Source organism: Thecamonas trahens (assembly GCF_000142905.1).
Source record: "Thecamonas trahens ATCC 50062 unplaced genomic scaffold supercont1.67, whole genome shotgun sequence".
In the NCBI taxonomy this organism is placed as follows: Eukaryota; order Apusomonadida; family Apusomonadidae; genus Thecamonas; species Thecamonas trahens.
This window is the reverse complement of record NW_013657613.1, coordinates 121,226-147,092: the sequence shown is the minus strand read 5'-3', so window position 1 is coordinate 147,092 and position 25,867 is coordinate 121,226. Positions and strand designations below refer to the sequence as shown.

The following is a 25,867-nucleotide window of genomic DNA, read 5'->3' as shown; positions in this document are numbered from 1 at the left end:
TATCTGCCCCCATCAACATCCGCACACGCCCCGGTTTCCGGCGCCAAGTCCCGAGTTGCCGACCAACCGCCACCACCACAACCACAACCACAACCACAACCACCACAACCACAACCACCACAACCACAACCACCACAACCACAACCATAACCATACATACGCATACACATACACATACACACATATACGCACACACGTCAGTCCTCACCCCAACCCCAACCCCAACCCCAACCCCAACCCCCCCCAGCCCCCCAACCCCGCCCAACACCCTATGGCCATACCTTAGACAGATACTCGGCCCTCTCCCGCACATCCAACAACGACTGCATCTCACTCATCCTTGCCTCCTCCAGATGGATCCCTCTCTTTCACAGACAGACACCAATCTCTCAAAGACAAGTACCCGCACAGCTGCCGCCATCACCACTGTCACACTCTCGTCTGGCCCATCGACGATGCCACGCTCTCGGATGCCACTCGCTCCATAAACTCGGACCGCCGACGCTCGAGCTCAACTGCTCCCTCGTCTATGCTCGACTTGGGCCGCGCACTGGTAAAGACTCCTGCCACAAACGCGCAGGTGAAGACCGAGCAGAGCGCCAAGGCGAGGATGACAGAGCCGAGGACGGCCGATCGCGACGTTCCCGGGTGCCGGTCGAGCTGGAGCGCATCGCCCATGCTCGGCGTAGTCACAGGTGTCTGTCCGCAGCTTTGTGGCCGCGTGTAGTGCGTCGTCACAAGAGGGAGGTGCGCAGACGGCAACGGCCACACCTGCGGCACCGCCCCGTCGAAGCACGCCGTCACCCGCCCGCTCGCCTCAGTAGCTGCCATCGCCTCCTTCCACAGTGCCACCTGGAGTGCGCTCCAGGTGACCCCGGCCTCGCTGAGGAACGCCGCAATCCGGAGGTTGCGGAGCGGCTCGATGCTGTCGTCGCCGCTGGCCCTGCTCGTCTTGTTGCGGTACGCCTCCATCGCTCGCCGCACCCGCGCCACCTCTAGACTCGCATCGCCGGCCTCGAGCGCCGCTGCAAACTCTGGCAAGACCACCTCGTACTCGGTCGTCTGAACTGCAGTCGTCAGCGCCGCCCGAGGGTAGTAGAGCACAGAGACGAGGCACATCTCGTGCTGCGTCGATGGCCCCTCCATCGTCGCGCTGCTCCGCCCGCGCGAGTCGTACTCGCATCGCACATGAAGCTCATCGCCCGGCAGGACACGGATCTCGTCCGCGGGCCACTCAAAGGCCTGAAAGTTAAAGTCAAAGTGCGGGTTCCACGCATACGGCGCCAACTCCGTCCCGTTCCGCACATGCCGGCCCACCACGCTCCGTCCGAGCAAGTGGGTGTGCGGAAAGGCGCCAAAGATGCTCACTCCCTGCGGCGGAAACACGCTCGCGCTGCACTCGCTCGCGCTCACTCCGTCCACGCCAAACGCGGCCTGGCCCGGCGGGACCACAAAGCCCACCGCGCCCGTCCAGAACGCACCCGCGTCCTGCCGCTCTCCCGACGACGCCATGTAGTGAAAGTCGATCCCCGAGTTGTCCACAAACATCTCTGGTTGCATCTTGTCGTAATGGATCTCCAGCACTACGTACGCTATCTCGCCGAGCCCAAACGGAAGTCCGACATGCGCTGGGAACCGCACCCCGCCGCCGCCGACCCCAAAGCCCATGATCGGCTGCCCAACCTCCTTGCACCGCGCCATCTCCGCCGGCATACTCGCATCGCGGTTGCAGTCGCCCCGCCACCCCAGAAACGCTGTCTCATTGATCGCCATCGTCTTTGGGCACGCGTATACCACCATATGGTGGACCCGTCCATGGTTGCTCGTCGGCTGGATGACAGGCGTGTATCCGATCAAATGGTACTTGATGTCGCCCGGGAGCTTGCCTCCCGAGCACCCGTACATTGTCGTCGTCGCCCCGCCCACAAACACGCCGCCGGCGCGGAGCTCACCCGTGGCCGCACCATCCGGTAATGCTGCTGTACCCTGGCCGGCTGTGAGCAGGTTGACCGACGCCGTGCCGCTCACATCGTGCTTACAAACACGCCGGGCGAGAACGAGCTGTCCGCGTCGGCCGTCAACGTGTAGCCATACACCACCTGCGACGTCCCAGCTTCGATCGCCACATCATCTGCATTACATGCCCCAATTGCTCGCGAGAACTGCAGCATCGTCCGCCCGCCCTCCTCGCTCCCGCCCTCCAGCACCCACAGCGTTCCGTCGCCATCCGCTTCTGGGAACCCGTTCTCACTCCCACCATGCCGATCCTGTACCCGCATACAAGCCTCCTTCACATGAGTCACCGCCTCTTTCCCCATCCTCCCCTCCCCTCCCCTCCCCGCTCGCACCGCTCCCAACGTACCGAGAAATACACCTCCCCTCTGACCACGCCACCGACAACCATGTCCGCACCGACCATCGAACCCGATGGCGAGATGCCGAGACCGACCCAACCACTTGCTTCGACCGAGACCCCGAAGATGACTCGCTGACTCGCCCTGTCCACCGTCCAATAAAGGTCGTACTCTGGAGAGAGTTGCCGATGATGGGCAAAGTCACTCGCCTCAAACAGAGCTGCCCCGTCTCCAACCACAGCCTCTGCCCCGAGCCACACCACCAGAGCCACCGCCAGAGCCACCACCAGACCACCGCCACCACCACCACCACCACCGCCAACACCATGTCTACGCCGACTTGTCCACCTTGACATCATTCGCGCTCTGCGAGTCAGCTGCTATTTCCTCCCCCCCCTCCCTGGTGCGCACCTGTCAGGCAAAGACCACAGAGATGCCCCCTCCCCTCTTCTTTGCGCGCCCGGTCACTACGCTGAAGAAAATCGGCTTGTTCATTGTGTGATGACAGACCACGATTAGGCGTAGCCGGCAGGGGCCTTGGCGCCACCGCCCATGCCCGAGAACATGGAGCGGTGGGTGGCGACGTAGGCGGCACCGCCACCGACGACGACGACACCACCGACCGAGGCACCGGCGATGATGGCGATCTTGCCAGCGTCGAGCGAAGGCGAGGCGCTGCCACCATCGGTGACCTCAATGCGGCCCTTGTGCGAGCGGTTGGAGAAGTCGTTGTTGCGGGTGGCCATGAACTCGTAGGTCGCCGGCGAGCTGTAGCGCATGAGGCCGAGGTCCTGGTAGGGGTTGGCCTCGTTCTGCTGGTCGTTGTTGAGCGAGTAGGTCGACCAGTGGATGACCATGTCGTACGCAGCGTTGTTGTTGATCGGCTGGTTGAACATGGTGATGTTCTCGGCGTACGCCGGGTAGTTGCCGGCCGACGTCTTGACCGCGCCCTCGGCGGGCTTGGCAAGCTCAACAAAGTTGGAGCGGTCCGTCTCGTCGGCGCCGTTGCCGGCACCGTCGGGCGTGGTGTTCGAGCCGGTCACCTGGCGGTGAATAAAGGTCGAGGTCGTGGCGCGCACAATGGTCGGCACGTAGTCGTACTCAACCGACGGGTAGTTCTGGACAATGTTGCCGCGCTGGCCCATGACGTTGAGGTTGATGATGCGGCCCTCGACCGGCGACGGCTTGATGATGAACGTCGACGTGCGGTCCTGGAAGGTCCGGCCCATCTGGTCCGTCGAGATCCGGAGCTTGAGGAGGATGTCGGTGCCATCGGAGCCGACGTTGACCGTCGGGTCGCCCTGCCACGCGTAGTTGTCCTCGTTGTCGTTCATGTCGGCGTACGTGTTCCAGCCGTCGTAGTCCATCGTGGTGATGTTGTACCGCATGCGGAAGACGCAGACCTGCTCGCGCGAGACGGCGGGCAGGCGCCACACGTAGCGGTTCTGCCACCCGTCGACGCCGTTGCCGAGGTGGTTGATCCGCGACTTGATCATGGTGTCCGGGAAGCAGGCCGGCGCGGGAAGGCCCCAGGCCGGCGCCTCAACCCACTCAAACTCGGCAATAGCCTCGCACTCAGCCTGGTTGTTGATAGCCGAGCCCGAGGTGATCGGGTTGCCGGGCGTCTCCTGGCGAAGACCAGTGCAGTAGTGCTTGCCCTTGACGTTCTGCGACTCGGCGCGGTACATCGGGCAGAGCTCGTCCGAGCGCGAGGTGAAGATCGCGACATCCTTCCACGGCGACGGATGCCAGTACGGGTAGTAGTCGCGCTCCTCCGGGCACTCGTAGCCACGGCGGCGGTTGTTGGCGTTCTCGTCGTTGTTCTGGCGAGTCCGCATCGCAGTCGCATCCTCGGGGATGTTCTGGTCGGCGAGGAAGAGGCCAAGGTTGCGCTGGCGGGCCTTGCAGTCCGCCCAGTACGACGCCGACTCGTGGCGACCGAACTTGTGGTCCTTGTCCTTGTTCTCCGGGATCCGGGTCTGCTGCTGCCCGTTACGGATGCCAATGCCGCCGTTGTTGTCCTCACACATGTACTGCATGATGATCTGGCACTCGGCCGCGGCGTCGCCGCACGAGTGCTGGTTGGTCCACTCCACCTGGAGCTCGGAGCCACCGTAGTACTCCATCTGGTTCATGTTGTAACCACCCTTGTTGTTGTTCTGCGAGTCGAACAGCCGGTTCCCGTCGTTGCGGTTGCGGTTGTCCTCATCGAGGCGGTTGTTCGAGCCACGCGGGCTGTGCATGTACTGTCCCCACACCGCAGCCATCCCGCCGCATGCCATGCCGCCCATCATGCCCGACTCGTAAGTCCCTTTCCTCCACTGCTTCGCCAATTACGCGCCGCCCGCTGACGCCAACGGGGGTCTTCCGACGAACCCAAAAAAATACGCCAGAGCGGCCGGTCGCACACCCGCCCGCCAGCCCGCCCTCCCGCCTGCAAAAGGCGCAAAATAGGCTAGAGGCACACGCAAAGTCCCGAGTGGGACGTAGCACGCCTTCTCCCCTACACTCACCGAAGGGGTGGTCATTCGGCTGCCCCGTCCTCCCCATACATCCGCCCGTAGCGCCATGGAACACTCGAAAAAAACGAGCCTCACGCGTAGATGGACGCCAGTCGTTCGCCCTTGCGGGGGTTGCAACCCTCGCCTCTGCACAAAGCGCCAGCGCCCCCCCTGGCGCAGCAAACACCCCAAACACCCTCTATACATATAGGCAATGCCACGTACGAGGTCAGCATGTGCTGCGGCAATGCACGCAACAATGACGACAAAGGTCAGTGCGAGCTTCATCGTGTCGGTTCTAGAGAGAACGAGAATGCGGCTCGACGTTGGCCAGCAATAAACACGCGCAAACCGTGTCCATCAAACGGTGTGAAGACCACGTTCCGTCGGATCGAGTTGCAAAAAAATATATTCACATGTTCTCTGCCTCGCCAACGTCCACCAAGCCACACTACGCCTGGCCCTCCCCCCCTCCCCTCCCCCCCCCCCCCGTCCTTCCCGCCATCACGCAACCAACAGGTGAGCTGTGCTGCTCCGGACCGGCCGCCGGCTGTCATGCAGCTTGGACACGAGCGGCGCCGAACTTTGCGGCTGGCGATACGGCCTGTCCTCGCCACACCGTATGAAGTTTACGCAGGTTTGCAACCGAGGCATCAAATCACCTCAACGACGACGCCGGCGATATCGCGCTCCGGACCGACGCCTGTCTCGCAGGGGTTGTCGAGCTTGGCGGGCGTGGGCCAGGCGTGCCCGGCCGACCGATGGCATCATCGTGCGTGGCACCATCTACATCAGTCGCCACCTCGGCTTGGTGCCTATTCGCCGCCTCGACCTCGTCTGCTGCCGCTGCCGCTGCTGCCGATGCTGCAGTTGCTGCGGCCTCGGCTTCGGCTTCAGCTGCTGCTGCAGCCGCAAACTCGCTCCGCCGGGCGTCGAGCCGCTCCAGCGGCGTCGGCCGCAACGACGACTGCCGCGCAAGCTGCCTCTCGTCCTCAACTCCGATGTGCGAGTAATCACGGGCAAGGAGCGACTTGAGAGCAAGCGGGCCGGTGGCGCCGTCGTCGCCGGCGCCGGCACCTCTGCTGCCTCTGCCATGCCCAGACGCCAGCGATGATTGCTCCATCGCGAGCAAGTGCTGGTTCGAGGAAAGCTCGAGGCCGCCGCCGCCACCGGCCCCCCGGCTGGCGGCCGCCGACGCAACGTATGCGTCCATGTCGATGGCGCCGGCCAGTTGCGGAAGGAGGCGGACGAGCGTCTCGGCGTGAGCAGCATTGGTTGCCCGCTTCTGGAGGGTGGAAGTGACCCGCCACGAGAGGCTGAAACAGGCGAGGATGACAACTACGGCCACAAACTGAAGTACACCGACTGACTCGGCCTCGCCGGGGATGACCACCACCGCGCCGCCGACGCCAGCGGCAAGCGCAACCACCGAGCCCGTCACGTACGTCACCGAGTGCTCATGGAGGACAATGTGGGCGTTAGCCACCGGCCGCACAGCCTGGATGGCGGCCAGCCAGACGAGCGACGACAGAATCCGAAACGCGCGGCCGGAGCTCGCCGCATCAGCCACGACGTCGCCGAGAACCGCCAGCGGCGTGCCGCGGACGAGCATACCGCCGGCCGCCAGCGGCAGCAGCGCTAGGGCGCACAGTGCATGCAGCTCAAATGTGGCCTCGCGCGAGAAGCCTACAAGCTCGCCGTCGTACACGCCAGTGTCGCGGACCTCGGAGAGGTGCGCGGCCCATGCCGGGTTGTGGGCCCAGACTCGACCAAACGGGCCGAGCGCCGATCGCAGCTCGCGCGGAGCAGCCTGCTCGGCTTCCTCGTCGGCGGTAAGCTCGACGGGCGCCACGCTGGCTGCCGCCCTCCCACAGCGCAGCGCGGTCAGCGTCCGAAGCACAGCTCCGGTGGCAAACTCGGCAGCGCGTGAGCCGGCGAGCACGCCCAGCGCCGCGACCTGGCTCGTTGACAGCGAGCGGAAGGCGAGGCCGTCATCGTAATCGACAAAGATGAAGACAACGGCCATGACCAGACAGAGTGCCCCCATACCCAAGGCCGGCAGCAGCGTGGCCAGCGGTCCGCGATCCGACCGCAGGACGAGGAGCGCAGCCGAGCATGCCTGAGCCAGAGCAGCTCTCAAAGCCAGGACCATCGGCACCGGAAGCGATACAAGAGCCACCGCGAGACCAAGATGAGCAAGACCATAAAGCAAGACAATGACAACGAGATCACCAACATAAAGTAATCGTACGAGCGAGAGATAGGGCGGAGCATGCGGAGCGCGATCTGAATGAACACCACAGCGCCAAGATCTCCAAGGAGTGAAAGCCATAGCAACCGCAGCAAAGTAGAGTATGGCCATTACAAAGGGAATGCTGCTGGCAGCAACCACAGCAGCCATGGGATAATCGAAATCCTTTTTCGCAAATAGCCATCGGAAGACAGCAGTGGCAGGAGGGAGCGAAGATGCGAGGAAGGCGACCAGAGCCACGACCACACCAATGACTCTCCCTGCCTCATGCCTTCCTCCTCCACGTCCCTCAGCCAGCATACCCATAGAGGGCATGCTACTTAGACTCATCCTCGACTTGGCCCTCTCTCTCTCTCTCTCTCTCTCCCTCTCTCCCTCTGCCGCTCCTGCTCTCTTCGAAGAGTGCGGTGATATCCGCCAATCCGTCTCTACCCCGCCCGCCTTGTCCGCCTGCCTGACATGCCCGACATGCCCGACATGCCCGACATGCCCGACTTGCCCGCACGCCCGGAACAGCCGCCTTCCCCGATGACTTGCACTGTCCACCCCATTTCAATCGATAGACTCGGTGGGGGATGAGAGTACCTTGGTGATGGTCGGAAGTGAGCTGCTGGGCGCCATCATCACCATGGCTGTCCATCCCGTCACCATCCATCGCCATAGGTCACTTCCCCCCATCACGTCTGCTTAGCCCCCCCCCCCCTCCCCATACCCAACCCGATCACCTCCGCCATCCCCTCCCCTACCACCCCCCATCACCACTCTGAGAGGCCAACCATCCGATTCCCCCCCCCCCGCTCACCCCCCTCCACGTGCAGATCGCCGTCACTGTGTCAGCCGCTCCTCATCCCTCCTCCCTCCTCCCCCCTCCCAACACATTCATCTCCGCCGCAGACAAAGCATATGAGCGACCGACGGAGTTACGGCATCATTGGAGCCATGGGTGTGGAGATTGCTCTCCTTCGCAAGGCACTCACCGAAGTGACTGTCGTCTCAAAGGGCTCCCTCTTTACCTTTCATCTCGGCAAGGCAAGGTGCTCGCCCGCTGCGCCCTGCGGTCATTGCCTCGTCGCTGCGGCCGATGTGACTGCGCCTGCCAACGCCAATACCGATACCGATGCGCCTGCCAACACCAATACCGATACCGATGCGCCTGCCAACACCAATACTGATGCCGATGCGCCTGCCAACGCCAATACCGATACCGATGCGCCTGCCGCAGATGCGCCTACAGCCGATGCGCTTGCAGCCGATGTGCCTGTGCCTGGTGCGGAAACTGGATCGGAATGCTGTGCTGCCGAGGTCGATGTGGTGCTGGTGGCATCCAACGTGGGCCAAGTGTATGCTGCTGCAGTGGCCACCATGCTTATCACGGCATTCAATGTCGATGCGGTGCTGTTCTCGGGCGTGGCTGGCGGTCTCATGGGCCATCACATGGTTGGCGATGTCATCCTGGCGGCGGATACCATCAACTACGACATGGACGTCACTGCCCTGGTCCTCCCGCACAAGCCCGACTACGTCCACAAGCGTGGCGAGCTACCCTTTCTTGACGGTCTCCGCTCCTTTGCCGCCGATCCAGTCCTACTCCAGCTCGCGTCAGACGCCGCTCCGCAAGTCCTCGCTCCGGATGCCGCCCTCCACATCGGTCGGGTGGTGACAGGCTCCGAGTTTGTGACGACGGCGCGCAAGAACGAGCTCCGCCCGCTGTGGGAGAAGCTCGGCTCGCCGCTGGCGGTCGACATGGAAGCTGCTGCCGTTGGCCAGATTTGCCACGCCTTTGGCGTCCCGTACCTTGTTGTCCGCGCCCTCTCGGACACCATGGAAGGCGATGCTGCAGCAGACTTTAACGACTTTGTCAACCATGCCGCTGACTCGATTGCGCCGCTTGTTCTCGCCGTAGTCCTCGCCCATGGCGGCCGCGCCGCCGCACGCCGCGAGTCGGCCTAAGCCGCCGGCAGCGACAGCGCTGCAGGTCGGCCTTCCATCGCAGACTCGGGGGGGAGTAGTGAGTGCGTGAATACTCGGTTCGCGAGTGACTCATGCCACTGCAGCCGGCACATCGGCGCCGCGGTCGGCGTCCTCAGCCGGCGCGGCCTCGTCCTCCAGCGCGGCCTTGGTCAGCAGCATGATGGTGAGGAGGAGCGGGAGGTGCCAGAGGGTGGTGCGGAAGAGCGCGCGTGCGGTGGCGTTGTTTGGCGAAGAGTAGAACGACCAAGCACGGGCGATGAGGATGGCGTTGACGCCGGTGGCGCCGAGGGCAAAGAGCGGGGTCGTGAGGCCCATGAGCGGGGCGGCGACGCCCATAGCGCCCAGTGCAGCCGAGTGCCGGAGCGAGACCGCCGCAGCCTTGGGCGCATCAAACGACGGCATCATCTTGTACCCGCCGCGCAGGTAGTCGTCCTTGAGGTTGTAGCCGAGAGCCATAAAGTGCGGCATCTGCCATGAGAACAGGGTGGCGCCGAGGTAGACAGCAGTGGCATCGATGGTGCCCATGCAGGCAGCGTAGCCCATCATGGGCGGGATGGCACCGACGAGGGCGCCGACCCAGGTGTTGATCTCATGCACTCGCTTGAGCGGAGTGTAGAGGCCTGCGTAGAGGGCAATGTTGCCGGCGCCCAGAGCAGCGGTGAGCGGGTTGGAGGCAGCGGCGAGGAGCCCGACACCGGCCGTGCCCGAGGCAGCAGCAAAGCCAAGCGCATGGTTGACGGAGAGCTTGCCGGTGGGCAAGATGCGGGTCTTTGTCCGATGCATCTTTGAATCATGAGCAACTTCGATGCTCTGATTGAGAGCATTGGCAGCACCGGCACAGAGGCCTGTTCCGACTGCCGTAGCCATCATAGCCGCGCCATGAGGGAGGGTACAGAGCGCAGCTGGAGCCATACCATAGCCAGCAGCAGATGTAAGGACGACCAATAGAGAGAGTCTGGCCTTTGACAGTCCAGCGTATGCTTTGAGATGCCCTGCAATGCCCATACTCTCCCCCATGTCCTTGCTCCTGCTCCCCGTCGTCGTCGTCGTCGTCGCCTCAGCCGTGGATGTCGCGCTGCCTTGAGTGCCACCCGCTCTGCCTCCTGCTGCTCCTGCTGCTGCTGCTGCTGCCTCCACTGCTGCCGCCACGGCATTGGTAGGTGCTTTCATAGATTCTGAGCCACTGCTGTTGTTGCTGCTCATGCTCATGCTACGCATGGCGCCCCTCAGCTGCTGCAGACCGCACATCCGTCCGCCGCCAAGCAGGCCACGGCCAATCACCGCTCCCCGGAACATGGCTGAAAACCAAAAAGGGGAGGAACGAGCCGAGTGGCAAACGATGGCCGTCTTTTGCCGCTCAAAACGCCTGAAGTGAGTGAAGGGGACATCATTTCGGCCGACCATAGCCAACGATTAACTGAATGATTCACCACAACGATTGTTCACAACGATGAATCACAATGTCTGCAGCGATTAATCGTAATATCTCAACGTCGATAACACATACAACCACAACCACAACCTCAATCACAACCACAACCTCAATCACAATCACAATCACAATCACAATCACAATCACAATCACAATCACAATCACAATCACAATCACAATCACAATCACAATCACAATCACAATCACAACCACAACCACAACCACAACCACAACCACAACCTCAATCACAATCACAATCACAATCACAATCACAATCACAGCCACAACCACAACCACAACCACAACCACAAGCGCAACCACCCAACGATGCCTGGCTAGTACTCGGACGGATGCGCCAACACAACCATGCCGTTGTACTGCCGCGCGTAGAGGGTGAGGCCGTGGCAGGCCGAGCCGGCGAGGCCGTTGCTCGCCGGACGGAACTTGTAGTGCTTGCCGGTGCGGAAGCCTTCGGCCTTCCAGAACGCAAAGCCATCGTCGTACTCGGCAAAGAGCGGGAGGTACCCACCGCCCGGCGCGAGCACATAGTTGTGCCGCTTTTGAAAGTACTCGTCGTCAAACTCGAGATCGCATGCCGCCATGACCGCAAGCTCCAGCGCGAGCGCGTCGTCGGCTCCAGCCGCCACCGCAGCCGTCGGCGCCAGCGCGTTGGCGTCGCGATCCGGTGCCTCGGCGTAACGCGAGTAAGCCCTTGCCCAGCCACCCGTCAGCGTATCGTCGTCCGCGGCAGATCCGTACGGCACAAACACGGTCTCCAGCGGGGAGACCGCGCCCGGCACAGTGCCACATGCTGTAAGCGCGAGCCCGGTCACAGCCGAGCTCGGATCGAGCACCCCGCTCCAGTCCGTCGCTATCCGGAACAGGTACCCCCCGTATATCCGCGACGACGCGCACTCCGTGTCGCCCTCCGCCCTCCTCACTAGATCCCACCATGCGATGCCCTTGGCGTAGACAGGAAGAAATGGTCCGCGGAGCGAGGCCGAGACCGCCACCACAACCGAGGCCTGTGCAACGTCAATCACGTCGGCCTCGACCGCCGCGAGCAACCCGGCCTCATCAACTTCTCGCTTGCATTCCACAACCCGCACCGTCGCGGCTGCGGTCATTCCGGCAGCCTTGAGCTCACGAGCAATAGCCTCCGACGCTGCAAGGAGGAGCAGCTTCGCGCCGCGACTCCGTGCCGCCAGCCACGCAATGTTGTCCGCCTGCCGCGGCGTTGGCAGACTCGCCACAGGCACGACAACCAGCGCCCTGGCATCGCCCTTGTCCACGCTGCGCTGTGCGCTCGGCCGCGTCGGCGACGGCTCGGCAGGGAGCTCGGCGACGCCCGGAAGGAGCACCGGCAGCGAGTGGTGCAGCCGCGGCCACGAGCGGGTCTTCGCCAGCGCCTTGCACCCACGGCTCACCCACGCCCGCCGCTCCGGTGCCACCACACCCAGCGCCAGCGCCGGATCCGAGCGCACCAACGGTGTGTGGCCGTGGCTGTGCGCCGACGCGTGCGGCAGTTGGGCGTGTGCGATGCCTCCACCATCGGCACGCGCCGCCGTCGGCGTCCCCATCCACGCCGCGACTGACACGTTGGACGCAAGCCCACACGCCGACGCGAGCGTGGCGTGTGCCGCCAACGTCGCGCCCCACAGCCGCCGATCCAGCGGCGGGAGACCGGTGGCCGGTGCTGGCACCCGCGCCGGCGGCAGGGATGGCGTCAGATCAGGCGGCGAGAGGAGCGCGACCATGTCGGCCAGCGTCGACTGATTGGCCTTGGACTTGACAAACATGCCCTCAAGCGGGTGCAGCATGTTGCCGTCGTAGTGGTTCTGGTATGTTGGATTGCCCTTGGCGTTGCACGCCATCGTGTCCGGTCCGACAAACGTGGCTCCGTCGTACTTGATCAGCAGCGAGGCAATGTCGTAGCCGGCCTCGCGGACTACCGCAGACGCCCCAAGCTCCGAGTAGTAGACCACGTCGTAGATCTCGGTGTAGCACTTGAAGACCGAGCCCGAAGCAAGGAGCACGTTGAGCCCAATCGTGTCCGTCACAAGAACCATCGACTGGACATGCGGCGAGCACCGGTCGTCGCTGCCGGGCTTGCGCGCGCATTGGCAGTTGATCGTCGTCCCCGCGAGCTTGACCGTCTGGCTCAGGAGTGAGCCCAGCAAGTCGGTCCAGTGCCCAAGCTCCCTACCCACATATGCCGGCACAAACGGGCCACGCACAGAGCCGTTCATCAGCACAAACCGCGAGTACTTGGCCGCGAGCGCGACCGAGAGTTCGGCAGCATCGTCGACGACCGACGCCGACGACATGCCTGCCGCCGCCAGCAGGCCCGCGGCATAGCCGCCAAAGTCGTAACACTCGTTACCCTTGCTCACCACTCGCACATTCTCGTACGACGGCCACTCGATGCGGCTGGACACGCCGTTGACCACAAACACGTAGTCGACGCCGTCATCAGGCGCAATGGTGGCGAGCAGATACCGCAGATTAGCATCGTACCCGTGCTTGACATTTTCATAGTACGCGTACACCACAAGCGTCGGCTCGTACGCCGGCGCAAACGAGAGCCACGGCAACCGCTTCGGGAGCGCCGGCGGATCACTGCCACCGCCCATCACCGCCAACGCCATCGACTCGCGCGACGGCAGATGAGTCGCCAGCATCCACACCACCAGCAGAGCCACACAGCCTAGGATCGCCACCGCTCCTCGACTCAGCCCTCCGCCATGTTCCAATCTCCCTCCGGAATGTACCGCCATGGCGCCCAAGCCTGTGGCGCCCGTCGCGCCTCTTCCCGCATCGGTCGCCACCTCGCCCACTCCGCCGCCTCCTTCTCGAGCCGCCACTCGTTCACGAAGCATAACCACGCCCAGCGCCTGCTGCTGCCAAGCGGTAGTACTACGTCGAGTCTGCCACCAGGCCACCAGACTCTCACCATTCTCCTCGCTGCCGTTGCCCCATGCCGTTCTCCACTCCACTTTGCCCGAGCTGAATTTGTCCGTCAACAAGTCCGCCACCACCACCAGCACATCGTCACCACGTCCGCCAGCAAGTGCCCGATGCGAAGGGCGGATTAGCTGAAGGCCACCATTGAGGTCGAGGAGGGTCGCCGGAGAGTTATCGGCCACAATCGATTCGCTGTTGTCGTCTTCATCCGCCCGAGCAGCTCTCAACCGTAGCCAAACGCAATCATCCTCTCCCCCCCCCCTCCCCCCCTCCCCCCCCCCATACACAACGAACGAGTCATCGCCGTTTGTCTGCGCCATTCGACTAGAGTGGGCGGAGGGGAAAGAAGAGCCTTCCATTCCGTTGGCTCTTCTCAGCATTCAAAGAAAATGGCATCTTTTCCTCCATAAAACCCTGCGCAATGCCATCACACCGTCGTCACACACGGCTCTTTGCCACCTCACATTCTTGTTCTCATCGAAATGCAGTTGTAGTCTTCCGATGCCCTGCACACACCTTGCTCTCTCATCCATGATATGATATCCTTCTCTGGCAAACGCACCGCGCTTGTTGTCCATTGCCTCTCGAACTTTCTATTCGAAGGTGCTCGCCACCTCTCCCATCATCCTCGCCATCTACGCGGTTCCATCGCCTCCATCGCGGAGACAATGGAGCTGAAGCGACTGCGTGTCGCGCTGTGACAAGTCATGATGGCGTGCTAGCCCCCATATCGACCGGCGCAGCCGTCGCCCGAGCAGGCGGCGGCTGTGCCGAGATCTGCCCGCACACGCTGGAGCCCGGCTCGTCGTCCGCTGTCACTGGCAGCGAAGCGATGGCTGCGTGTGCCCGCGTCTGTCAGCTAGAAACTGTCGCTGCCTGGTCGGTTCTCCCGCCCGAGATCCTCTCGCACATCGTCCGCTTCCTCCCGCTCGGCAAGAACTGGATGGCCATGGCGCTCGTGTGCAAGGCATACGCGGCGCTGGTCAGCGATGAGCTCCGCTTTGCCGCCCGGCAGCTGTACGGCCTCGCGTACCAGGTCTCGCCGTACGAGCGCGCCTCGATCGACATCAGCGAGTGGAAGCCGCACCTGCTCACCCGCCGCCACTGGCCACAGCAGCTTGCCGCCGCCACCGCGCGGAGCGTTCGCCTCGGCAAGTACCTCGCGCTTCCGCTGCAGGATTCGCTCCGCGCGCTCGCCAGCGAAATCGCCGACAGCGTGGCGTCGATCTACGCCTCGCACCTCACGCCGGCGTTCTCGGCCGCAGTCCTCGGCATCGAGCTCTGCGCAACCGACAACGCCGACCGCGGCGAGATCATGCTCGTCCTCGCCGCCCTCGGCCTCGCCGCAGAGCTGCCAGGCACGTACGCCCGCGTTGTGGTCGGCAACCCCGCGGCCGTCGCCAGCCAGCTCGTCTCGCTCGGGGTTGTCCCACGCCGGCGCAGCGCAAGCTCGCCCCGCGCCGGCCCGCGCCTCGTCGGAACCACCATCCGGCTCCCGGGCGTAACCGGCAAGATCAAGCTCGTGACCGGCCACCGCCCTGCAGCAGACATTCGGGTCAACGACTCGATCCGCCAGGTCGTTCTCGCGGTCAAGCTGGTCTCACGCACGTCGGCGCTCCGCGCCGCGCCACCACTCTCGGCGCGGCGGAGACGGCGGCTAGCCTCACTCGGCGAGCTCACTGTGTGTGGCGTCCACTATGCTGATCTCGCCCGTCTCGCTCTCACCCGCTTTCACGTCGCCTCGGGCGATGCAGCCCGCGACGACAACTCGCTCGCTGCCCTGCGCGCAGCCGTCAAGACCTTTACGTCGTAAAACGCGCCGCCGTTGAAGCAAAGTAGCTCTACAGCGGCTAAATGATCCTGATCGAAGCCTGGTTGAAGGCGGCGACCTGGTTGAAGGCGGCGACCTGGTTGAAGGCGGTGACCTGGTCGAAGGCGGTGACCTGGTCGAAGGCGGTGACCTGGTCGAAGGCGGTGACCTGGTCGAAGGCGGTGACCTGGCCTGGATAGGGTGGCGACTCGGCCCAGGTCAGCCCAGCTCAGCTCACACACGCCCACTCCCCCCACCACCACCACCACCACCACCACCACCACCACCACCACCACCACCCCACCCACACACCGCAGCATGCCCCACCGGCAGACCCTCGTCCTTCTCCTCGTCCTTCTCCTCCTCTCGACCCAAGGCAGTACAGCCAAGACACCTGCGTCTGTCTTCTCCAAGCTCCCGTACACGCCGGCGAGTGACCCCTGGGCACGAGACGATGGCTTTCTTGCACTTGGACGAGAGCAACGACGAGCACTGTGGCGAGATGATGCGCTTGTTGATGGACCACTTGAAGAACGACTTGCTGATGTTGCTACATATACTGATACTGTATATGTTCATGTGGTTCTGGTGGGTATGGATGGTGATGCTGCTGCTGCTGTCGATGTCGATGATGAACAGTTGCATGTCTTTCTTCATGCTCTCGCGGCTTCCGCTCTCTCGCCAGATGCTCCATCATCGTCATCGTCATCGTCATCATCGTCATCGTCATCGTCATCATCGTCATCGTCATCATCGTCGTCGTCGTCGTATGGTCCCATTCATCCCCGTGTCGTCTTTGATGTCACAAAGGCTCATCCATCGCTCGCTGCAGAGTTGCAAGGCGCTCTCGCTGCCGCAGTGGCAGAGGCTGAGGCTGAGCAGGGTCCTCATGATCCCTTCCATCCAAACATCTCCCCGCAAGTTGTCATGGTCGATTTTGCCGTCATTGATGACGTCCTCGCTCCGGTCTATGCAGACTCGGTCGCCGCCGCAGATGGCTACACCTTCTACTTGCTCAACTTGGAGAATCCCAGAGCAGGCGGGCGCATCTACCTCTATCGCGACACGACGTCAACCTCATCCTCGCCTTGCGGCGCGCCAGTTCATGCCTCGGCTGACGCCCGCTACGCCTGGCTCGACTTTGGCGCAGGTCCGGCGCACTACGGGCCCGAGCTCGCCGGCGCTGGCATCGTCGAGTGGTACACCCTCCCGCGGCTCGACGCCGCGCCCAACGCCAAGCTCCTCCTTGCCGACCTTGCCGCCCTCGTCTGGTCGTCGGTCAAGCACCTCGTTCTCCCGCCGCTCTGGGACTCCGCCGCTGACGCCGAGCACATCCAGATCAAGTTTGTGGTCGTCGGCGACGACTCGCTTGCCGCTGACGACGCCCGTATGGCGGTCGGCGCCCGCCTTGCCGAGGTCATGGCCTTTGTCAACGACCATGCCCTGCCTGGCCAGCAGCTGACCTCGGCCACCACCTTTCTCACCCGCTCCGATTGCCCCATCTGCCAGTACGCCCTCGCTCACGCCCGCAAGACCTACCTCACCGCCCTCGAGTCAGACGTCTACGCCTCCCACTCGATGGCCTTTCACCACTACCTTGACTCGGCCGCCCTCTTTGACCTCGTCCGCTCGCAGCATCCACTCTTCCACTTTACTGACGAAGCCGAGCTCGCACATGTCGCCGCCGCCGCCGCTGCCGCAGATGCCGAGCTCCGCGCCGCCCGGCGTGAGCGCCGCCCGCCTCGCACCAGCGCCGCCGCTGCTGCTGCCCCTCACGGCACAGACGCTACCGACACCTCGCGCGTCATCCCGGTCCTCCTCCTCCACCTCGACGAAGAGGAGCTCCTCCTCGATCTCGAACATCTCGCCCTCGGCGCCGCAGACGTTGTCGTCGGCGTCTCCACGTCAGGCTCCTTCTACACCGCCCACACTTGCCAGGTCGCCGGCGACGCGAGCTCGGGCGTGAGTGTCGACAAGGGCGCACCGTACCCGGCTCTCGCCGGCGCCCTCCTCTCGGCTATCTTTGGCATCACGCCGACCCATCTCGCGTCGTCACAGGCCCGTGACGGCCACCTCGACGAAAACTACCTCTGGTCACTCACCGGCACCCCGTTTGGCCCGTACGCCACCGAGCTGGCCTCGTCGTTTGCGCTTCGCGACGCCGCCGCCCGCCACGCCGTCTACGCCCACGTCAACACCACCCTCATCGAGTTGCAGGGGCTCTTTGCTCACTTTTCAAAGTATTCCAAGGAGCTCTCGCAGCTCCTTGGCACCGCCCAAGTCGAGGACTTTCTCCTCCGCTGGGCTGTCGTCCGCTACAAGCTCGAGCGCGTCGCTCTCTCCTCCTCGCTCAACCGCTGGGACGACGCCATCTACTTTGCCCGCTCGCTCAAGCACGACGTCAAGGCCCTGCACGGCCTCGTCCACGCAGCCGGTCGCACCCTCCACACACACGTCCGCTGCGCCCATGATCCCTCACGTGCAAACCTCGAGCGGACCCAGATGTGGTCGTCTGTCCTCACCCTTGCCCTCTGGTTCGCCGTCATCGCCTCGCGCGTCTGGCAGGCCCGCCGCGCCGCCGCCGCCCAGTCGGCGCTCTTTCGCTCCTCGCGCCCCCGCTCGGGCCTTCGCTGAGCCTCCACGAGATACATGCACTGTTCATTGCTCCGTGCTCGCTCGTCCGTCCTCAGAAGTACAGCCCGCCTGCGCCGTACCCGTACCCGCCGCCACCGCCGTACAGCGCATAGCTGCCGGCCACCGACGCGCCCCATCCGCCGCCGCCGACGCCGTAGCTCTCGACAACCGAGACCGTCGGCGCGTCAAAGAGCGGGTTGGCCACGCGCGCCTTTGCAGCGCTCGTGTTCACCGACGACGACACGGTCATCTTGTGCGCAGCCACTTTGAGTGGCGCCGCGCCGGCGCCAGCCTCGGCCGCGTGCCGCGCAGGCACTGCCGGGCCGGCCCGCGCAGGCGTCCGCGCAGGCGCTGCCGCCGCGCTGCTGCCCTTGTGCGCAGGCACTGCCGGCGAGCCCGCGTCGCTCGCTGCCGCCCGAGTCGAGATCTTGCTAAACCGCGAGTTCATCTCCTGGATCTTGGCCGCAATAGTCTCGGCGTCGAGAGTGGCGTTGAGATCCAGGTCGCCAAGTAGGTTGTCGATGCCCGAGTAGAGGACGACCGAGTCGGAGACGCCCGGCGCAGCCACCGACGCAGAGTCTGCTAGCGGGCCGGTGCCGTCGGCGTCGAGTCCCTCGATCGGCGACGGGAGCGCGGCGGCGGCCGAGGCAAGCTTCTTGCCGCTCACCACGCCCACATTCTCCTTGGCGACAAGCTGCTCCACAGGGGGCTCAGCCGGCGCGGCTTCGCTCTCGGCAAAGTCAAACGTCCGGATGGAGCCAATGAGATGGCGCTGGATGTCGTCGGCGTGGCTCGGCGTCGCCGCGCTTGGCGCCTTAAAGGCAAAGGAAGCGTCAAAGAGCGCCTGGTGATCGGCGCTGAGCTCGTCCTTGAACGCCGCACGCATGTACGAGTCATTGAGGATGGCGTCAATCGACGGCCGCGAGTGTGCGTTCTTGTTGAGCATCTTGCCGATGAGGCTCCGCAGGCCACTCGAGTACGTGTACGGCAGCGGGCCCGGCTGCATGTACATGATCTGATGCTTGACTGACGGGTGGTACGGCAGCCGCCCGGCACACATCTCGTACGCAATGCATCCGAGCGACCAGACGTCGGCCTTGGCGTTGTACGCCCGGCCCATCATGATCTCGGGCGCCTGGTAGCCAGGCGTCCCAGCTGGGGTGTACGCGTACGAGCTGCGCGGCAGCGACCGCGCCAGGCCAAAGTCGCCGAGCTTGACGTCAAGGCCAGCGTCCAGAAACACGTTGTCGCTCTTGAGATCACGATGGACAAAGTCCGCATCGTGCAGGGCCTTGAGCGCGAGGGCCAGCTGGACGAGCAGGCGACGGAGGAGCGACTCGGGAAGCGCGCCCGAGGGTGTGGCATACTGCTTGACGAGGTGAGACAAGTTGCCAGCCGATGCATACTCCATGACAATGTACACGGTTCCATTAGCATAGCTTGCTTCCTTGTATCCAATGATATAGGGATGACCATTACCAGCGGCAGCAATGACCCTCACCTCCCAAATGGCCCTCTCCTTCATCAGCCGCTTCTTGCCCAACACCTCCATCTCCTTGACAGCATACTGAGTACCTGAAGGTGACTCACCAATACGAACAGCTCCAAAGTTACCCCTTCCCAACACCTCTCCAAGCGTATACCGACTCATATTGGGAAAGCCTCCTGCTCCTCCCCCTACTCCTCCTCCTCCCATCGGCAGCGGCTTGAGTGGCGGCGTCGTCACTTTTGGCGCCCATTTGCCATTCGCCCCGTTTTCGCCACGTCCAAGTCGCGTTCGTCGTCAAGTCACACACACACACGCACACGCACACGCACACACACGCACGCACGCCGACAGCAAGAGGGAACCGCACCGGTGGGTAGGGGGGTAGAGGACGTGAGTTTGTGGGGGGTTGTGGGGGGAAGGGGGGAGGCGGGAGAGGGGGGAGGTGCGTGATCGTGATCGTGATCGTGATCGTGATCGATCGTACGTACTCGGAGGACGGCGCGGAGAGAAGCGGTTGCGGGAGAGGGCGAAGGTGGGGGAGGGGAGGGGGGGCTTGAGGGGGTCGTGATCGGATTGGGGGATGGGCGGGCGGGAGGGAGAAGAGGGAGGGAGGGAGTTTACGGAGGAGATGAGTAGAGCTACTTCTCCTGCTGACCGGCCGACTGGATGACGATGAGGATGTACTGCTCATCGGGAGCGACCATGATCTCGTTGAGCTTTGAGCGGACACGGAGGAAGGTGAGCTCGTTTGTGACGTCGAGCTCACGGACGACAGACGCGGCCTTCTCTGTCAGCTGTGTGATGAGAGCAGCATACGAGATGGTCTTATCGTTATCCAGAGTTGACCGAATGGGGATACCATCATGAGAGAGAATGATGACGCCCTGCACACCCTTGTGCTGCTCCATGCGCTTGATTGTGTCTTCCACCTCCGACTACACACACACACACACACACACACACACACACACACACACACACACACACGCACACGCACACAAATATAATGAGTATACATACCCACACCCACAACCCCATCAGTCCATCCTCCACGCCCCCCCCTCCCCCCCCCCCCCCTCCCCCCCTCCTTCCTCCCCCCTCCAGCACACCACCACCACCACCACCACCAGTACCCACACCCACCATCCCCTTCCCTCCCCTTCCCCCATACCCCCCCCTCCCCCCCTCCTCCCCCCTCTCATACACCCATATCTACCTACCCTCCCACTGCTACCCCCCCACTCCCCATCCCCATCCCCATCCCCCCCCCCATCCCCCCGCCAAAAACCAACCGACATGCCCTCTCTCACCCCTCCCTACACCCCCCTCCTCACACACACACACACACACACACACACACACACACACATACACACACACATACACACACACACACATACACACACATACACATACTCTCTCTATCTCTATCTCTCTATCTATCTATCTATCTCGTACCATGTTCAGTAAAGCTTGCGAGAGGTGTCCCTTGGCTGCCCGCGTCTCCCGCTGCTGTCGCTGGTTGCTGTCGCTCCCGCTGCGCGAGTCGGGCTTGGCGTTTGGCTCGGGATTGGTCTACCGCATGCCGACAGCGAGAGGATGGAGCTCATACATCGATCAAGGCCAAGAAGGGACAGAGTGATGGAGGGCGGGGGGGGAGGGGGGCGGCTGATCGGGCCATAGGAGCAAGTTGCGGGCGGGGTGGAGCTCATACACCGATCAAGGCCAAGGAGGGACGGAGTGATACAGGCGGGTGGGGCGGGACAAGCTGTGAGTGATCCAGACTCAAGGTACGGTTTAGCGACTACTCGGCATTGCTCGGCTCGTCGGCTGCTGTGAGGTCGGCGTAGGGATCGGCGGCGGTCGACGGCTCGATGACAAAGAGCTCGGGAACATCCGGATCGAGGTAGTCGCCGCGGCGGACAGCGAGGATCCACGAGTTAAGCCACTCGCGGTCGCAGCTCTGTGGGAGATGAGAGAGGTCGGCCGCAACAAGCGTGGCGTGGCGGTCCTTGGCCTCCATGAACAGCAAGACCTGGTCGATCTCGCCGCGCTTGATAGCCAGGAGCCTGTCAATGGCTCTGCTGTCGTCAGGATGCGAGGCGTCGAGCGCAATAGGTGGCGGGCGGCCATCGACCACAGCGCCAATGACGTAGAGGGCCCGAAAGATGTTGTACCACTTCTTCGGCTCGGATCGCTCTGCGGCGCGCTTGCCGTGTCGCCGCAGCTGCGTCCGCACGTAGAGCAAGTACATGGTGACAAATTCAGCCGTGACAAACTCGGATCGGCGGTCAGCGAGGGCAGCCCAGGCCGGCGATGCAACGACTGGTGTCTTGCCCTCAACAGAAGAGTACAGCTGCTCGACGGCCTGAAAGTTGCCCTTTGCCAGCATGCGTGCAAACTTGCCGATCTCATGGAGAGCATGATCTTCTTCAGCCTCTGATCCGTGCCCAGGCACATTAGCAATGGAGTCCATGACACTGCTCGCCTTCTCCAGTCCCAGATACGCTTCGCTCGGCATGGTAAAGACGCCGACATAATCCGTGTCTGACCTTGTTCCCGCCAGCGAGTACATGGCCGAGCCAGCCACCATAGCCATTTCCAACCGAACGGTATAGCCGACCTGTCGCCTCGACACAATGCCTCTCACAGCCTCAGCAACTGCTCGCTCTTCCTTGGTCATTCCCGCCATCTCTCGCTCGCTTGCTCGCTTGCTCGCTTCGATCGAGTCACGTCTATCTCCTCTACCTGCTCAGTCTCCTCAGCCTGCTCTGCCTGCTCTGCCCGACATCCGCTTCGATTCGATGCTTCCATTCGGTTGCGAGAAGAAGCCACAGGCGAACGGCCAGTTACCATCATCATGTTCATCATCATCATGGTCATCATCATCATGGTCATCATCATCATGGTCATCATCATGGTCATCATGGTCATCATCATGTTCATCATCATCATGTTCATCATCATCATGGTCATCATCGTCGTCAGAATGCCGCTGCCAGGCCGCTGCCCCGCCTCGAAGAGGTGATCCGTGAAGGTGGCCAGCCTGAATGCGATCCAACGCAAGACAGGAGACGATCCCACAGAGTATGTCCCTCTCCAGCATCGCCAGCTGCTCGTCATGATCTCCTAGTCGCATGACGTCATGATCGGGGGGAGGAGGAGGAGGAGGGGGGAGGGAGACCGAACACGTGCAAGCCCTCCGGGCTGGTACACAGATGCTACGCAGACTCAGTCTGGTGGACACGCCTCTCGCGACCGACAGAGATGGCTGCTGGTGGGCACAACGAAGAGTATCTTCTTCCTTTGGAGCTATGGGCAGAGGTCATGGCATTTGCGGATGTTCTGGTGGTGGCCAAGATGGCGAGGGTGTGCGTGGGGTGGGCAGCACTCGCTCGACGGGAGTTTGGTCGACGGCGGATGGCCGTCCCGCCGGGTCTGCTGATGTCGTGCGGCGGATTCAACGAGGGAACCGGCTTGTTTGAACGATGGCACACATCGTTGGCTATTGGTGCTGATGGACGGGCTGTCAAGAAGTATGTCTTTGTTCGCGGCCACGAGGATCACTCAAACGACGAGAACGAGACCTCCATCAGGGTGCTGACCGGCACCTGGCTCCCGCATGCAGATGGCTTTGGCCGATTTGGTTCCGATCTGGTGGCGTTTCTGGCAGCTGCACTAGGCCCTGACCCGCTGCCATCTGATCTGGCTGATGCAGATCGCCAAGAGCAGAAACCGATCCTGGTCCCGCGCCCGCTTGACGCTGGGTCGCAGAATGAGGATTCGTCTGGCAGGCTAGCCAACCTTAGCTACAACTACGGCAGCGAGAGCGGCGACTCGAGCGACGATGACAAGCCGAACATTGTCAACCGAGATGCGGTGGCCAAGGAGGTGCGGATCCTTGCCCGTGTTGAGGTTGATCCTGGCCGGTGCGTCAACGACATGAACAGCCCAGGTCGCAGCGGCGATCGCAGGCCACAGGAAGGCGTCGAGGTCATCAGCATGCGACTGGTCGACATCTCGATCGAGAACAACCTGATCTTTGCCGCAGCAGCTGATGCCGACCACATGCCCGTTCCCGAAGTGATCGAGGCGCTCTACGACGGCGAGTTTGAGTACTACTCGTAGCCGCCTGGCCCAACCACCACCCATCGGCCGTCCATTTCACCACCACATCAAATATGTTAACTGTTTCCCGCCCCTCCTTCCCCATAAAGCCGTCTTGATCATTTGTGGTGTGTGCGAGCCCGTCACAATGAGCAGACGCTCTTTAAATCGTGCCCGCGTCAGATCCTGTGATCCCGCCCGCTGACCTGGTTCCCCTCACCCAACACCTTCTCGTCCGACCGAACGACCGACACACCAACCGACCGACCCATCAACTCCTCGACCGACCGATCAACTCCTTGACCGACTGATCAGCTCGCTAACAGACCAATTGACTGGCCGATGAGCTCGCTAACAGGCCGACCAACCAACCGACCGACCGACCGACCGACCGACCGACCGACCGACCGACCGACCGACCGACCGACCGACCGATTCGCCCGATTCGCCCGATTCGCCCGACGCAGGCCCAACCAAGTCGTCGACCGTCCCCACCACCTCACCACGCCCACGCCCACCCCCACGCCCACCCCCACGCCCACGCCCACGCCCACCCCCACGCCCACGCCCGCCGCCCTCACCACGCCCACGCCCCAGTCGACATGAGCGGACCCCACGCAGTGTTTGTGGGGAGCATTCCCCCGCGAGTGCCCAACAGCCTCCTCCACTCGCTCCTCTCTGCTGTAGGCAAGGTGGACAACCTGCAACGAGTGGCGGAGCCCAAGTCACCGGAGACCTTTGCTACCTTTGGCATTGCAGAGTATGATCAAGTGAGTCATGTGGGAGATGCCCTTGCTCTCCTCAATGGCTTTCGTATTGATGACACTTGTTTGGAAATCAAGGTCGATGCTCAATTGGCAGACGCTCTCGCTGCTCTTCCTCCGGATGACTCGGCTTCGGCAAGGAGAGCAAAGATTCGTCTCAAACTCGATCAACTCCTCGCAAACCACTACTCGACCACTATGGCAAATGCTGCTGCTGCTACTACTACTTTGTCGTCTGATCGCTCTGCTCGTCGTCATGGTCATGGTCATGGTCATGGTGGGGATGATGGTGATGGTGATGGTGATGATGATGATCTGCTGGCAAAGGAAAAGTCTCGCTTCCGCTCTTCCGTCGAGAACTACGATCGCCATCGTGCTGCTGCAGAGGATCGCGAACTCCGTGCTCGTGCCGAGCGAGATGAGCGCCGGAAGCATGCAATTCAGATGCGGGCGGATGCTCTCGAGTCGGAGAAGCTTGCCGCCGACCGCGCCTACCAGGTTGCCGTCAAGCAGTGGCTCCGCCGCGAGTCGCGCCGTGCTGCCATCCTCGCCGACGAGGCGGCTGCCAAGGCTGCGGATGCTGAGCGCTGTGCCGCTCTGGCCTCGCTTGGCCTGGCCAACCTCGACGCCCACAGCGTCGACCTGCTTCCGGACGACAACATGTACGCGACCGAGATGGCCCGTTCCCGCGCTCCCGGCCGCGCCGCCGCCCGCCGCATGGAGGCCATGCGCGACGACGAGGACCGCCGCGCTGAGCGGCAGGAGCGCGGCGACGCCGACGAAGGCCACAACGAGGCTGCGTCGGGCGAGGCAGACGCAGACGCAGGCGCAGACGCAGACGACGCCTCGGGCCGCCGCAAGCGCAAGCGCAAGAAGCGCAAGAAGCGCCGCCGCCGCCGCCACCGCCACGGCTCAGACGACGACGCCTCGGGCGACGACGACGATGCCGACAACAACTCGCAAGCTTCGGCCGGCTCGGACGATGCTGCATCCGGCGGCTCGGACGCCCCGCGCCGCCGCAAGCGCCGCAAGCGTTCCAGCCGCTCTCGTGCCTCGCCGGCCACCCTCGACTGGGCTGCTCTCCCGGACGCTGATGCCCTCGCCGACGCCGTCCGCCCCTGGCTGAAGACCAAGGCCACAGCTCTCTTTGGTGAGGTCGACACCGACTTTGTGAGCATGGTCATCTCGCATCTTGCGCCGCGCGACGACTCGGCCCGCGACACCCTCCTCACTTCCGTCACCCCGCTCCTAGACTCGGACGCCAGCGCGTTTACCACCGATCTCTGGGCCCATCTTGCCACTCTTCAGTCGTAACAGGCCACCAGCACCATCACCATCACCCATGCCTCTTCCCCCCCCATCCATCACCATCACCCATGCCCATCACCATCACCGCCCACTTGCCCTCAAAAAAAAACCCCCCATCCAATTCGAACCCAATTCAAACACATCGTGAAGACCAACCACCTTGTCGACAAGGGACACAACCGCCCACTGACAATCCCCCTCCCCTCCCCCCTCCCCTCCCCTCCCCTCCCCTCCCCCGACCAACCAAACCACCTCCCGCCACACCACAGGGATTATGTTACT

General features: G+C 63.1%; 11 protein-coding genes across 11 annotated transcripts in view; 4 read left to right on the top strand and 7 right to left on the bottom strand.

Moving 5' to 3' along the window:
• The window catches only part of AMSG_12408 (uncharacterized protein), a 3,640-nt gene extending 1,156 nt beyond the window's left edge, over nt 1-2,484 (bottom strand). Inside the window, exons 1-2 of the mRNA XM_013897629.1 lie at nt 2,363-2,484; nt 436-2,267 (exon numbers count right to left, since the gene is read on the bottom strand). Of these exons, the coding sequence (XP_013753083.1) occupies nt 436-1,905 (1,470 nt within the window). The 5' untranslated portion in view covers nt 1,906-2,267; nt 2,363-2,484. The remainder of the gene's footprint in view (nt 1-435; nt 2,268-2,362) is intronic.
• A 385-nt stretch (nt 2,485-2,869) lies between these two features.
• On the bottom strand, nt 2,870-5,169 carry AMSG_11009 (uncharacterized protein; the record flags this gene model as incomplete). Its single annotated transcript, XM_013897617.1, has 2 exons — nt 5,081-5,169; nt 2,870-4,600 (listed from the first exon to the last, which is right to left on the bottom strand). Exons 1-2 carry the CDS (start codon nt 5,141-5,143, stop codon nt 2,870-2,872), a joined length of 1,794 nt encoding a protein of 597 aa, XP_013753071.1. The 5' UTR covers nt 5,144-5,169.
• Nucleotides 5,170-5,508: 339 nt separating this feature from the next.
• Nucleotides 5,509-6,889, bottom strand: AMSG_11008 (uncharacterized protein; the record flags this gene model as incomplete). The annotated part of the gene is made up of 2 exons (XM_013897616.1): nt 5,639-6,889; nt 5,509-5,558 (listed from the first exon to the last, which is right to left on the bottom strand). The coding sequence occupies exons 1-2, from the start codon at nt 6,879-6,881 to the stop codon at nt 5,509-5,511; spliced, it is 1,293 nt and encodes a 430-aa protein (XP_013753070.1). The 5' UTR covers nt 6,882-6,889.
• A 484-nt stretch (nt 6,890-7,373) lies between these two features.
• AMSG_11007 (5''''-methylthioadenosine nucleosidase) lies at nt 7,374-9,065 on the top strand (the record flags this gene model as incomplete). The annotated part of the gene is made up of 2 exons (XM_013897615.1): nt 7,374-7,390; nt 8,027-9,065. The coding sequence occupies 2 exons, from the start codon at nt 7,374-7,376 to the stop codon at nt 9,054-9,056; spliced, it is 1,047 nt and encodes a 348-aa protein (XP_013753069.1). The 3' UTR covers nt 9,057-9,065.
• Nucleotides 9,066-9,146: 81 nt separating this feature from the next.
• Nucleotides 9,147-13,190, bottom strand: AMSG_12407 (uncharacterized protein; the record flags this gene model as incomplete). The annotated part of the gene is made up of 3 exons (XM_013897628.1): nt 9,147-9,887; nt 10,585-10,840; nt 10,888-13,190. The coding sequence occupies 3 exons, from the start codon at nt 13,188-13,190 to the stop codon at nt 9,147-9,149; spliced, it is 3,300 nt and encodes a 1,099-aa protein (XP_013753082.1).
• A 735-nt stretch (nt 13,191-13,925) lies between these two features.
• Nucleotides 13,926-15,342, top strand: AMSG_11004 (uncharacterized protein). The gene has a single exon (XM_013897614.1). It carries the CDS (start codon nt 14,306-14,308, stop codon nt 15,284-15,286), a length of 981 nt encoding a protein of 326 aa, XP_013753068.1. The 5' UTR covers nt 13,926-14,305; the 3' UTR covers nt 15,287-15,342.
• On the bottom strand, nt 15,324-15,603 carry AMSG_11003 (uncharacterized protein; the record flags this gene model as incomplete). Its single annotated transcript, XM_013897613.1, has 2 exons — nt 15,324-15,511; nt 15,588-15,603. 2 exons carry the CDS (start codon nt 15,601-15,603, stop codon nt 15,324-15,326), a joined length of 204 nt encoding a protein of 67 aa, XP_013753067.1.
• A 2,322-nt stretch (nt 15,604-17,925) lies between these two features.
• AMSG_12406 (uncharacterized protein) lies at nt 17,926-20,314 on the bottom strand (the record flags this gene model as incomplete). Its single annotated transcript, XM_013897627.1, has 2 exons — nt 17,926-19,492; nt 20,062-20,314. 2 exons carry the CDS (start codon nt 20,312-20,314, stop codon nt 17,970-17,972), a joined length of 1,776 nt encoding a protein of 591 aa, XP_013753081.1. The 3' UTR covers nt 17,926-17,969.
• An 896-nt stretch (nt 20,315-21,210) lies between these two features.
• Nucleotides 21,211-22,385, bottom strand: AMSG_10999 (uncharacterized protein; the record flags this gene model as incomplete). The annotated part of the gene is made up of 2 exons (XM_013897612.1): nt 21,211-22,029; nt 22,260-22,385. 2 exons carry the CDS (start codon nt 22,383-22,385, stop codon nt 21,211-21,213), a joined length of 945 nt encoding a protein of 314 aa, XP_013753066.1.
• Nucleotides 22,386-22,826: 441 nt separating this feature from the next.
• On the top strand, nt 22,827-23,534 carry AMSG_10998 (uncharacterized protein; the record flags this gene model as incomplete). The annotated part of the gene is made up of 1 exon (XM_013897611.1): nt 22,827-23,534. The coding sequence occupies one exon, from the start codon at nt 22,827-22,829 to the stop codon at nt 23,532-23,534; it is 708 nt and encodes a 235-aa protein (XP_013753065.1).
• Nucleotides 23,535-24,102: 568 nt separating this feature from the next.
• The window catches only part of AMSG_12405 (uncharacterized protein), a gene marked incomplete at its 3' end in the record, with an annotated part of 3,343 nt that continues 1,578 nt past the window's right edge, over nt 24,103-25,867 (top strand). The window contains exon 1 of the mRNA XM_013897626.1: nt 24,103-25,545. Within this exon, the coding sequence (XP_013753080.1) occupies nt 24,116-25,545 (1,430 nt within the window). The 5' untranslated portion in view covers nt 24,103-24,115. The remainder of the gene's footprint in view (nt 25,546-25,867) is intronic.